This window comes from Ruditapes philippinarum, unplaced genomic scaffold (genome assembly GCF_026571515.1).
Source record: "Ruditapes philippinarum isolate M1 unplaced genomic scaffold, ASM2657151v2 ctg1786_1_1_1_1, whole genome shotgun sequence".
Lineage (NCBI taxonomy): Eukaryota > Metazoa > Mollusca > Bivalvia > Venerida > Veneridae > Ruditapes > Ruditapes philippinarum.
This window is the reverse complement of record NW_026858083.1, coordinates 355,107-369,142: the sequence shown is the minus strand read 5'-3', so window position 1 is coordinate 369,142 and position 14,036 is coordinate 355,107. Positions and strand designations below refer to the sequence as shown.

At 33.7% G+C, this 14,036-nt stretch overlaps 1 protein-coding gene across 5 annotated transcripts in view; it reads right to left on the bottom strand.

Moving 5' to 3' along the window:
• Nucleotides 1-356: 356 nt before the first annotated feature.
• Nucleotides 357-14,036, bottom strand: part of LOC132752029 (actin-related protein 5-like) — a 34,942-nt gene continuing 21,262 nt past the window's right edge. For all 5 annotated transcript variants that reach the window (XM_060742287.1, XM_060742288.1, XM_060742292.1 and 2 more), the window contains exons 11-20: nucleotides 12,212-12,340; nucleotides 11,519-11,671; nucleotides 10,936-11,019; nucleotides 9,402-9,510; nucleotides 8,820-8,881; nucleotides 7,621-7,715; nucleotides 5,245-5,319; nucleotides 3,057-3,174; nucleotides 1,262-1,373; nucleotides 357-654 (exon numbers count right to left, since the gene is read on the bottom strand). In XM_060742287.1, coding sequence (XP_060598270.1) covers nucleotides 485-654; nucleotides 1,262-1,373; nucleotides 3,057-3,174; nucleotides 5,245-5,319; nucleotides 7,621-7,715; nucleotides 8,820-8,881; nucleotides 9,402-9,510; nucleotides 10,936-11,019; nucleotides 11,519-11,671; nucleotides 12,212-12,340 — 1,107 coding nt within the window. In that variant the 3' untranslated portion in view covers nucleotides 357-484. The remainder of the gene's footprint in view (nucleotides 655-1,261; nucleotides 1,374-3,056; nucleotides 3,175-5,244; nucleotides 5,320-7,620; nucleotides 7,716-8,819; nucleotides 8,882-9,401; nucleotides 9,511-10,935; nucleotides 11,020-11,518; nucleotides 11,672-12,211; nucleotides 12,341-14,036) is intronic.

Sequence of the window (14,036 nt, the reverse complement as noted above, 5' to 3'; positions counted from 1 at the left end):
GCAATTTTCATTTGCATGCATAAATATGAAGGTATCTATATAACATATGTATCTCAATTATGAACACACTTGTGGTAGTACAATATCTAAACATACAAACAAAATGTCATGTGAACACAAAATGCTCGATGAATGCAAATAATTGTCTCTTTTATTTGTGGCTGACAAGCACTCTAAACTAAACAAGAGGGACATGATGGCCTTCATTGCTCACCCGAGATTTATTGCCAGAGGTGACTGAAGGACGTAAAGACAAGGTTTCCATTCCCACAGAAAATAAATCTTTACACAATTTGAAATAACTTTGTAAACAATACAATCTTATGAGGAACTCTTAAAGAAATCAAATGTTAATGTATACTTATTTATTTTATTTATCTTTTCTTAAAAAGTTACTGTTTGAGGAACAATTTGTGTGAAGGATCACTGCAGTGTATCTTTGTAGTTACAGACGCAGTCAGAATAATGTATGTCAATGTTTGTATCACTTGTTAACCAGTACTGGGTGGGGTAGGTATCGGTTAGAGGCTATGTGTTCCTTTAGATAATCTCCACCTTTCTCCTGGTACTCTGCTCGGGTAATCCAAACATTACCAATACCTGATGATGTGATCCACTGCCGGGCACCAAGCCATGCATCCAAACTTGGATCATCTGTAAAATGTCAATATAACAATCTTATTTCTGCAAGCTTTTCCTTTTGATGTGAAAAATTAACCACTTAAAACTTCAAATCGGTGTTAAATAGCCGATAAACACCGCTCAGACCGATATTATTTCTTAAACAAACTGCATTGAAGAACAAGAACCTGTGTTTGGTAAACACACATGTCCCTGGCCCAATATCCAACTTGTCAAAAAGATTTTATCTATTTTCTACTAAATGTGAGACTGTCCAAGAAAACACTTGTTTACACAGTTATATCATAAAAACTTGACAGTTCTTAAAAAAATGCAAATTGGCATGTCATTGCTATTGTATGAAGTTGAAAAATGTAGTAAGGTTTATAAAATTTTCATAAACTCAATACCTTGTCCTTGACCCTAAACTCTAAGCCACCCAAATATGGTGGACATGAATTACTAAATAAAGGTTGTATGCATGTTTACATGATAAACACTGCTGCATGAGTTAGTAGGAAAGTCCCACAAGTATTTCAATAGTCCAGCTAAAAGGACCAGGATGGGACAGCACAAAATGATTACTATATAACCCCCTCTAAACTTGTATTGGTGGGAAAATAATGAACAAATAATTAACCTGCTGTGAACACATTAAATGTTGATTTGAAGGGTCGCATTTGTAACATCTCCCGATCCATTCTCTGTTTGAACTGACCAAAATTAGCACAGCCTCCAGTCAAAAATACATACTGCAAAAAAAATCACACAAAAATACAATATACAATGTATTTAACAACTTACAATTAATGAAAATAAACACAATTCTTTTATATAATAATAGTCAGGGACACTGAAATTACAAATCTCTTGAGTCTAATCTCTCCTGTAATGCAACTAAAATATTTTGTGTGAAAAAACAGTGGTTATCACCGATCTCACTTTTGAGTTATCTGCCATTAAATCATAATTATTTACTCATTTCAGGTCATTTCAAGGGAAGATAACATATACATGTACAGCTGAACATATGTCTATAAAATCTTCTTTCAATTCTGAATTATGTTTTTCTTTTTATTGTTGATCACAATACATAAGAACACCAATTCCATATATTATTTCTGTTACAATTTTTCAATTTGAAAAAAGGGACTTAAAATTCTTTAAAAAAAAATTGTTTAAGGAAAAAACTGTGCACCAACACAATTTAGGTCATATGGCGCAAAAACTGGAAAGTTAATTTTCACTAACCTCGGGTGTTACAGACAAGCAATAAGAGAGGTCAAATTCACCACACCTGCTGGAGCTAAGAGATACATAGAATCCAGTAATTTCAACCCATTTAGCTACCTCTTACCATCACACAGAGATAAATAGTGGCATAGGAAGTCAATGATAGCTATTGAAAGTCAATAGTAGCTATTGAAAATTACTAGCTGTAATGGACGTCAATTGTTGCTAAGAAAATTAAATGGTTGGTGGTTGCTATGGAAGTCACTGGGTGCTGAAGAAAGTCAATGGTTGCTATGGACCCCAAGATTATGATTTTAACAAAAATAGTAGAGGTTCATCAGACAATCTTTTGTGCTCTTGCCTTGTCTATTGAAGAGATGTTTATTTTTTAGGTTTTTTACTAAATAAATATAAGGAATTTGACACAAGGGCCATGACTTGCACAACCTTGGAAAATGTTTCATACCAAATATTTATGCTCTAGTCTTTGTGATTCAAGGGAAGAAAGATTAAGTTTTTACTCTATAACAAAAACTTATTAATCCCCAAGGCGTGTACATAAGCTCTAGTGTCCACCTTGAAAGCTGTAAGGGGTTCTGTGGAGAGGATCTTTCAAGTTTTAACTATAGTTACACAAATGGAAAACTCAGGTTTATGAGAAGAATATTTAAAGATCTCCTTATATGACTCTATGTATAATCAAATGACCCTGAGACAGACAAATTTTGACCCCAGGGCTATAATTTTAACAAAACTGGTAGAGAACCAATGTTTCAATGTCCTTATGGAGAAGTTTTTTTTAAAGATTGCACTTTTCAATTCTATTTTTAGCTTCTGTGATTCAGATATGCAACAGACTGGAACCATTTGAACAATCTTGGTTAAGCTTCATGCAAGGAATATTTCTGCCAGGTTTCATCCCATTTGGCAATGTGGTTTACAAGGTGCTGTCATTTGAATGAATTACAGCGAATGATGGCAGACATCAAACTATCCTAGAAGCTCACACTATCCATGTGTGACGGGTGAGCTAGAAATTATCATCAGTTTTTCCGCTGTCAACAGCAATAGCTCGATACTTTCTTTGGAAAAGTCGAGCCAAAATGATCATTATCATGTTCTAAAATCATGCAAAACTTAATTGCATCCTATGGAACATGTATAATGCCTATATGAAAACTGTTGTGAACAAAGTTAAATACCTGTGCTAAGGTCTGTTGTACATCTTGTGTATATTTTTTGAACATGTAGTCTAGAGTTTCAACAATTCCTGCTTGCTCAGCACCAATCATAGATGGCTGGAACAATAACTCTGGTACCCTGAACAAATATACATCATTGTACAATTACACAATTTATCATAAAACAAATTATAACTGTAATTATCTTGATTAGAAAACTATAAAACACCTTTCCTGCAATTCCAACATTAAGTGAAATGTTTTATAAAATTAACGAATGATTTTAACAGATGTGTAAGACAATGATACATGTTTGTATTTATGATGATTTTGAGTTATTATTAAGCAAGTAAGCCAGTATTAACCAAATGTATTTTACAACAAATACATGTAAGACTAACCATCATAAATGATGTAACTTTATACACACATTTATAACAATGGATTTAACACTTAATCTGCTTGAACTGACTGATAACCCTTTGCCAGTATAGAGTCAAAGCAGCCTGTTGATAGTTCTTGTTGTTTTTAAATTATTTTGATACTAAACTCCCTAAAACTTTGAACAGACTGTTCCAAATTAAAAGCTGGGCAAATCTATTACATAATTGCATTGTATTTTTTGTTTCTCTTTCAACAACTAATTTGTCAGTGTAATGTGTTGCCTATCTTGAAGGAACTGATTTAAAATATCAATAATTTAATTCATAACCATCCTAGTCACATTTGACTGACAATTATCTTAACAGTGCAAAAACTATCCTTGCAATGTTGTGTATTTACCCAGGAGGTAATACATACCATTTTCATTTATAACAGAAACAAGAGGGCCATGATGGCCCTTATATCCCTCACCGGAATATAAAAACTCTCCATGACAAGGAACAAGTAGTATTGTAAACTATAAACAAAAGCAGTTATAAAATCTAAATCTTAAAATTGATATCACAAAGTTCATATTTGTATCTGAAATAGGGCATGTGTAAAAACATTACTGGTTACTATTGCTAAGGGAAAACAACAGTTCTATAAAATGTCACTGGCTGCCATACAAAATAAATGGTTTCCTAAAACTTTCCTTGGAAGTCGATGTCTGCTATGAAATTTAATGGTAGAATCACTTGTTGCTATGGAAAGTTAATGTTTGCTATTGAAGTCACTGTCTGCTATGAAAATTAACAGTTTGCTATGAAAAGTCAATGACTGCTATGAAACTAAGCTTAAGCTCTAGTAAATTTAGAGATTTTTTAACTATGTACATATAAGGAAAATCTATGCTCCCCCTGACCCAAGGGCTATAACTTGAACAATTTTTGTAGAGGTCCCCCAGACAATGTTTCATACTAAATAACTAAATTAAAGCCTATTTAGTGTAACAGAAAAAGATTTTTGTTTTGTTTTCATTATACACATATAAGTAATATATATACATATCTAAGCTCTAGCTCTTTGGTGTTTTTAAAAGGGTTTTTATGTGTTTACTATATACATATAAGGAAAATCAATAGGTGGGGCCCATTTTGACCCACTAGAAGATGTTTCATGCTTAATATCTAAGCTCTAGCTTAGGGTTTTCTCTTTGAATTTTTTAAAAGAAGGTTATATTAAGTACTATATACATAAAAGAAATATCAATGACCCCCCTTGGGCAGGGCCAATTTTGACCCTAGGGCTTTTATTTGCACAGCTTGGTACACACTCTCTTAGAAGATGTTTCACGCTGAATATCTAAGCTCTAGCTCTTTAGGTTTTTAAAAGAAGATTTGCAAGTTTTTACTAAATACATATAAGGAAAATTAATGACCCCCTGGGGTGGGGCCAAATTTGATCCCAGGGATTTTATTTGAACAAACTTGGCTGCACCCATTAGAAGATGTTTCCTGCTAAATATCTAAGCTCTAGCTCTTCGGGTTTTTTTTTAAAGATTTTTTAATTATTTTTTTTCTTTCGGTTGCCAAGGCAACCAGTGTTCTGCATAGAATTCAATTCTTTGAAAAAATTTCAAAGGTTTCCACCCAAGGAACATTCCTGAAGTTTGGATGAAATTGGTTTTTGCGGTTTATGAGGAGATGTCATTTAAAGTAAAAGATTATGGACAGATGGATGGACGACGGACATATTACGATCACAAAAGCTAACCTTATCACTCTGTGACAGGTGAGCTAAAAACAGTAAGTAAGTCACAATATGTCAAATGAAATGTTCTCACCTGATACGTTCTACACCAATATGTAACCTGTAGTATTCAGCTATATCAAACTCCCCAGCTTCCTTGTCCATCTCTCTGTTATATATACAAACAACAACTCTCTGTTACATATACAAACAACAACTCTCTGTTATATATACAAACAACAGCTCTCTGTTACATATACAAACAACAACTCTCTGTTACACATACAAACAACAACTCTCTGTTACATATACAAACAACAACTCTCTGTAATATATACAAACAACAACTCTCTGTTACATATACAAACAACAACTCTCTGTTACACATACAAACAACAACTCTCTGTTACGCATACAAACAACAACTCTCTGTTACACATACAAACAACAACTTTCTGTTACATACACAAACAACAACTCTCTGTTACACATACAAACAACAACTCTCTGTTACACATACAAACAACAACTCTCTGTTACACATACAAACAACAACTCTCTGTTACACATACAAACAACAACTCTCTGTTACACATACAAACAACAACTCTCTGTTACACATACAAACAACAACTCTCTGTTACACATACAAACAACAACTCTCTGTTACACATACAAACAACAACTCTCTGTTACACATACAAACAACAACTCTCTGTTACATATACAAACAACAACTCTCTGTTACATACACAAACAACAACTCTCTGTTAAAACAACAACTCTCTGTTACATATACAAACAACTCTCTGTTACATATACAAACAACAACTCTCTGTTACACATACAAACAACAACTCTCTGTTACACATACAAACAACAACTCTCTGTTACACATACAAACAGCAACTCTCTGTTACACATACAAACAACAACTCTCTGTTACACATACAAACAACAACTCTCTGTTACACATACAAACAGCAAGTCTCTATTACATATACAAACAACAACTCTCTGTTACAGATACAAACAACAACTCTCTATTACACATACAAACAGTAACTCTCTGTAACATATACAAACAACAGCTCTCTGTTACATATACAAAGAGAAACTCTCTGTTACACATACAAACAACAGCTCTCTGTTACACATACAAACAACAGCTCTCTGTTACATATACAAACAACAACACTCTGTTACATATATAAACAACAGCTCTCTGTTACATATACAAACAACAACACTCTGTTACATATATAAACAACAGCTCTCTGTTACATATACAAACAACAACTCTCTGTTACACATACAAACAACAGCTCTCTGTTACATATACAAACAACAACTCTCTGTTACACATACAAACAACAACTCTCTGTTACACACACAAACAACAACTCTCTGTTACACATACAAACAACAACTCTCTGTTACACATACAAACAACAACTCTCTGTTACATATACAAACAACAAATTCTCTGTTACACATACAAACAACAACTCTCTGTTACATATACAAACAACAACTCTCTGTTACATACACAAACAACAACTCTCTGTTACACATACAAACAACATCTCTCTGTTACATACACAAACAACAACTCTCTGTTACATATACAAACAACAACTCTCTGTTACATACACAAACAACAACTCTCTGTTACATACACAAACAACAACTCTCTGTTACACATACAAACAACAACTCTCTGTTACATATACAAACAACAACTCTCTGTTACACATACAAACAACAACTCTCTGTTACATATACAAACAACAACTCTCTGTTACACATACAAACAACAACTCTCTGTTACATATACAAACAACAACTCTCTGTTACATATACAAACAACAACTCTCTGTTACATATACAAACAACAACTCTCTGTTACACATACAAACAACAACCATTACAACAACCTAACCCTTAACCTTCTCAATTATTTAATTACACTTCCATTTGTGAAATTGTTAATTATCAATTTTTGGGAAATTAAGATGAAAACTTGAAGTTGGTAGAGCCTGGTCAAACTGCACAGTTATGCTGGCCTGGCTCTACACTGGATAAAAACTCATCACTTTCTGTTTCAGCAGGTAAAGGGTTAAAAATAGAAACTAAACACACATGATCAATAATCACATGCATGTCGGTATATTATTGAATTATAACTGTGAAATACATATGACAAATTTAAAGCAGAATTTATTAATTTTAAAATATTATTTCACCTTAGAAAAAAACAACAATAAATGAACAAAATTTTCAACTATAAAAAAATCTAAATATGGCAGGTATATTTTTCTATGTGAACATAATGATTTGATGTTGTGAAATATATTTCATTTTTACTTTGAAACAAACAAGCAAATTATCTCAATATCTTGAATTTTAATGTTTTATTTTGGTGTAAATATTTAAAAATAAAATTTTATGTTGTGTTAATTGATATTACTTCAGGAATTCTGGATCATGTTCCTTGAGCATAGTTTCTAGTTCCTCTAGCTGTAGCTCCTCGGCCTCTGAATCACTGTCACTCATGTTGGGGTTCTATCATAAAACAACCATCATCATTTCATTTATAATAGGGGTTTGTTAAGTTTAAATGAGGTACATGTATAACATATGAAGTCCAGACAAACTTTCAAAACAAGAATCATTAAAGGGCCATAACTTTGACAAAAATCAATGAATCAGAAATTGTTGATGACATGCACAACCAGATTTGATATTGATAATTCTTGTAAAGTTTGTGTGAAATTGCCCCAGTAATTTTTGAGGAGTAAAAGGTTAACCAATGCCAACACTGAAGAGTGGTTCATGACATGATACTCCACTTATTATTCTTCAAAAACAGTAGCTTATAAAAATGGGTCAAAGACAGAAAAGGCCGGGCTGCATTTGTACACCAAATATCACGAGGCTGTGATGTTACGAAAAAATTTACCATTGACCCATTAATGTCGAAAATTTAATTAAGTGGGTAAAGAGAAAGTGGATAAGCTACACACCTAAAATCGAATCCCACGGTATAGTACCAGACCATGTGTCAATGCTGTATGCCAAAAATAAAGACGCTGTGATTAGTAGTTTCTGAGAAAACTGTTACGAAAATTTCCTACCATTGACCCATTAATGTCGAAAAATTTAACTAAGTCAGTGAACAGGAAGTGGATGAGCTGCAGACTTGAAATCGAATCCCACAGTATGGGACCATGTGTCAATGCTGCATGCCAAATATCAAGAGGCTGTGATAAGTAGTTGCTGAGAAAACTGTACGAAAATTTCCTACCATTGACCATTAATGTCGAAAAATTTAACTAATTTAACTAAGTGGATAAACAGGAAGTGGATGAGCGACGGACCTGAAATCAAATCCCACGGTATGAGACCATGTGTCAATGCTGTATGCCAAATATCAAGAGGCTGTGATAAGTAGTTGCTTAGAAAACTGTTACGAAAATATTTCCCCGCCCGCCCGCCGCCCGACATTCACCATCCTATAACCCAGATTTGCACTAGTGCAACCCGGCCAAAAATGGTTACAAACTCAACATTTGATGTTATAATTGAAAATACATTATAATTTATGCAAAATTTATAGTATGAATAAGATGTGTTACGAGAATAAGATAAAGTAAAATAAAAGCTTACAATTTCCTTATAAACATCCCAGTCTCTGTCATCTTGTCCAAAGGTATCTTCTTTCTTTGTATCTGAAAATATTGAATATAACACCAGTGTTACTATATCATCAATTAAACTGTGATCATGTCCTGTACAACAGATGTTCTGGCTTCAGCCAGGGATATTGTACTCCTTCTATATAAGGTACATATGTAGATATCATACAACACATTGGTTAAACAGGAACTGCCACTATCCTGTCCAATAATATATCCCTATCATACCTCGAGTTAATAGGATATTATGAAGTTTCATATTAGTATTGTGTATTGACTTAATTTTAATGAAAAATCTTGAGAAATCACCATAAAATGTTATAGATGTTACAGTCATACAACTTCATACAAGACTGTAATTACTAAAACACTGTCATTTCATATTCAATTGTTAGCTGAGTTAGATAGACAGGGGCAAATAACTAAATAAAGTAGGACAGTGACCCTGAATTTTTTCCATCAATTTGTTTCAATCATTTTGTTTAAACTTTGCTTTATAAAAAAGAGTTCTAAAATTTCCAATTAATGGCCTAAATACTGAAACAAAAGTTACTTTTAGCAAGCTGTGATATAATTCTCATCCTCTGCTGGGCAGCATATGTTTTTCTTTTTGCCATATCTTGCTTCTTCTGCTTGCGATTGTTACGAGTTTCCAACAGTTTCTACAAAAACAATATATAGCAAAATTTAAGGACTATCTTAATCAAAATTCATCAAGTGGTTGATGAGATTTCATTAAAAGGTATTTAAAATTTTAGATCTGGTGGTATCTTGTAAAACAAACCTAAAAATTTCTAGCAATTTTAGAAAGAACCACTTAAAGATCATTTCTGTAGTATTTCATCAAAATCTATTTAAGGGACTGGGGAGAAGGTGTCATTAAAGCTTATTTACATTTTTTAACTCTGGTGGCCATCTTGTTGCAAAAGACATGAACCATTTGAGCAAATTTTTATCAATTTTAGTAAAGGACCATGTAAGGATCATCAATGTACAGTTTCATCAAAATCTACTAAGGAGCAGTTGTTGATTAAAGATTTGTCTATTTTTAGCTGTAGCAGCCATCTTGTTCAGCAAAGCAGAACTATTTGAACAATTTGGTAATGATCAGTCTTGCAAAGTTTCATTGAAATCCCACAAGCAGTTTGACCTATGAAAGCCAGACAAGATTTTTCTATTTATATCTCTGGCAGACATTTTTTGCAGGGAAGTTATGCATGCAAACAAAGCTGTTTTGCATGTAGATTCATGATAATCTCGGTAGAATTAAAACTTTCACAACGTCCTAGACATTTAAAATTCATGGCCATTTTACATGTTAAATACCTAGCATTGTATGAATGCAAAATCCAGTATGTTGATTAAAATGGCAGCACAATTAGAGAGAGACTTTAGTGTCATATGGCAGATATTCTCGTGAAAAACACATTCAAGCCAACTGTGTGCCATTTCAGTAACCTTTTTGAAACTAGAGCAGGACATCAAAAATAAAAAGCTTTTGAAAAATAAAAAATGAATGCATTCCTGGGGCATAATGGGCCTTAAAATCTACATTTAGAAACTTATACCATTTTTGTTACTAATTTTAATATATCATATGACTAACCATCTAACACTAGTATTGTTTAACTTCAGGCAGATTTATTTGTACAAATTATACTGATGAAGAACCAGATATGTTAGAAACTGATAGATCTTAATTAAATCAGTGTCCATTTTAATCTGGCGTTATGTGTGGTTTCTTGTGTATTGTTCCTTTTCAACCAGTAAGTTTGATAAAAATTAAATCAAAATTGTGACCAAGTTCATGAACCAAGATGACCACTATTCCAATTCAACATTGAGATAATCACTTTCACTATACATAATTTTTATTTGCAAACTTGATTTCAAATCTTAATTTTTGCTGAAAACAACACATACATGTATTTTGGGCATATATGATATAATATGATTTGAAGATACATTATTTCATACTAGAAGAGGAAAAGCTACCAATAAGATCCCTCTTTGAATTTCATCAAAACATAATAAGAAAACAGTCCATCTTTAAGTCTGCTTCTTCAAATTATCTGAGTATAACTCACTTGTCTTTTTTGTCTCACTTCAGACAACCAACTCTGAAAATCAGTCAGTCTTTTCTTTTCAAGTTCTTTTTCTGCAATGAGTTCCTGAATAAAAAAGATTCAATATCAACAATACAAATGGAATCAAATATATTACAAAAAAAACATTAAAAGACAGTGGTAAGGGTATACTTTGAATAAATGAGACATCCCTCTACATCCCTTCTGGGGGGATTGTTGGGGGGGGGAAATGTTGGGTTTTATGTAACACATCAACCAGCTTTACAGGTGAAAGAAGACCTCAGAAAATCCACTAATGTTTGATAGCTTTCTCACATTAAACAATTTAAATATCCTGTCAGATTTCATACCCACAGCTGTAAGAGGCAAATGTTTCTAATTCAACATTAACCACTTAGCCATCTTAGTTCAAAACTTGTAAAGGACTTCTTGTCTATTATCTATACTGACTCAAACATTTCTACAGATGTTCAATAAGTTTATGAAAGCTTGTTTATGGAAGTCTGATGACTCTAAAGTCAAGACAAAATTATTGCTTGAAGATACATCAGAAAACCTGCATATGTTATACAAACATACAAACCTTTTGTCTTTTTTCCCTTTGTTGAGCCTGGGCTTTAGCACGACCTTCCTTAGCTTTCTGTAGTATATATTGACGTTTCTTCTTCACTAGTTGATCTGGTGATAATTGATCATCTGGTATATCTAGTAGGTCAAACACTGCTTGCTTCCGAGGCTGAAATTTTCATCATATATCTAAATTACTCTACCTATGTACATTTACTTATGTTATTCCATTATAAATTCTATTTCACACCTACTTCTACCAATGAGAAGGGCTATCCTAGTTTGTCACGATCACAAGGTGTTAAAAACGAGTCGCAGACTGTCAATTATTTAGAGCATGGTGACCCCCAACTTTTGTTGTCTGTTTGTGTTCGACCGAAAAGGTGTGATTTACACTATATTTCTGATGAAGGGACCAGAGATCAGGTTCGAGAGTTCGAGCGATGGGTGTTCGAGCAATCCGAGGTAGAACAATATATATTATATAGGAATTTTGCCGGGACTGGGCGATGAGTTCGAGCGAAGGGAGGTATTCGAGCGCCGGGACTGGGCGATGAGTTCAAGCGAAGGGAGGTATTCGAGCGATCTGAGTTTGAGCGAACGAAGTTTAACTGAATTAAATTCTGTCTTACTCTTTAAATCACCATATAAAAATGACCATGTGGGATGGTTAAAACATCAAGTCTACAAATATTTTAATTATTCTCACCTCAGGTTCCTCGGGTGGCGGTTCTTTACCATCTATAACAGCCTTCAATCTTTGTATACTCACTGACAACTTGTTTATCAGTACCTGCAGCTCCTCTTCACTCTCTATATTGTTCTCACTTAATGCATTCTGAAATATAAGTTGACCTTATAGTGATAGAATTCTAATTTCTTTAATCACAATTTTTTACTTTGTTAAATTCGCATGAATGGGCACCTGAGTAGAACCACTAATGTTTCATAAGCTAGCTGGATAGCTTCTTCACATGACAGAATAAATGTTAATAAATATGTTTGTATAATAAAATATTGGTTTAAAGTGCTAAATTTAAATATTATTGTGAAATGTGTGTATATAAATACTGTAAATCAGTGTCAAAAAGTTATAACAAGAGCGATCAGTAATCACATGTGTCGCCTCATGATGGCCAATTTCATGTTGGGACAAATTTTGTGACAGACGGACAGTGCACAACTAGACTTGGAACTGATCATTCCTGTAAAGTTTGGATAAAATTGCACCAGTAGTTTATGAGGAGTAGTCCGGACAAGCTTTTGCGTATCTGGCAACACACAGAAAAAAACACCTTTTTATCAAAGGCCCATAACTCTGCCAAAAATCATTCAACCAGAAAACCCCTGCAATATGCGCAAGGACTTGAGCTACAGATCAATCATGTAAAGTTTCATTGAAATTGCATTAGTGGTATAAGAGAAGTAGTCCGGACAAACTTTAAAAATAACAAGAGCTGTCGGTAGGACAGCAACGCTCGACTATTCTTAGTGCTTGACAGTAAAAAAAATGCTTGATACAGTTACCTCCTCCTGTTTACAGGTTGGGGTCATGATGGTGAACAAGTGTGCAAAGTTTCAAAGCCATATGTCAATAGACTTTGAAAATATTTGAACTATTACAAAAACTTTAACGTAAATTCTAAGTCGAAAAAGGGGCATAATTCTGTCAAAATGCTTGATAGAGTTACCTCCTCCTGTCTACAGGTTGGGGTCATGATGGTGAACAAGTGTGCAAAGTTTCAAAGCCATATATGTCTATGGACTTTGAAAATATTTGAACTATTACAAAAACTTTAACGTAAATTCTAAGTCGAAAAAGGGGCATAATTCTGTCAAAATGCTTGATAGAGTTACCTCCTCCTGTCTACAGGTTGGGTCATGATGGTGAACAAGTGTGCAAAGTTTCAAAGCCATATGTCAATGGACTTTGAAAATATTTGAACTATTACAAAAACTTTAACGTAAATTCTAAGTCGAAAAAGGGGCATAATTCTGTCAAAATGCTTGATAGAGTTACCTCCTCCTGTCTACAGGTTGGGGTCATGATGGTGAACAAGTGTGCAAAGTTTCAAAGCCATATGTCTATGGACTTTGAAAATATTTGAACTATTACAAAAACTTTAACATAAGTGGTTACGCCGACGCCGACGCTCGGGTGACTGCAATAGCTCTACTTATTCTTATCGAATAGTCGAGCTAAAAATTATTAAAGGGCCATAACTCTGACAAAAATCATTGAACCGGAAAATGCTGACAATATGCACAACTAGACTTGGTACTGATCATTCCTGTAAAGTTTGGATGAAATTGCACCAGTAGTTTATGAGGAGTAGTCCGGACAAGTTTTGTGACGGACGGACGGACAGACGGCCGGACAGACGACAAAGAAGTGATCCCTATATGTCGAAAAGGCGACACAAAAAATGGGTGTTTAAAGTACTGGAAATTTTAGATTACATATGTATTACATATGCATTAATCAGCATTCATTACTCAACATTACAAATGAAAAATTCCAAGACTACACTAAA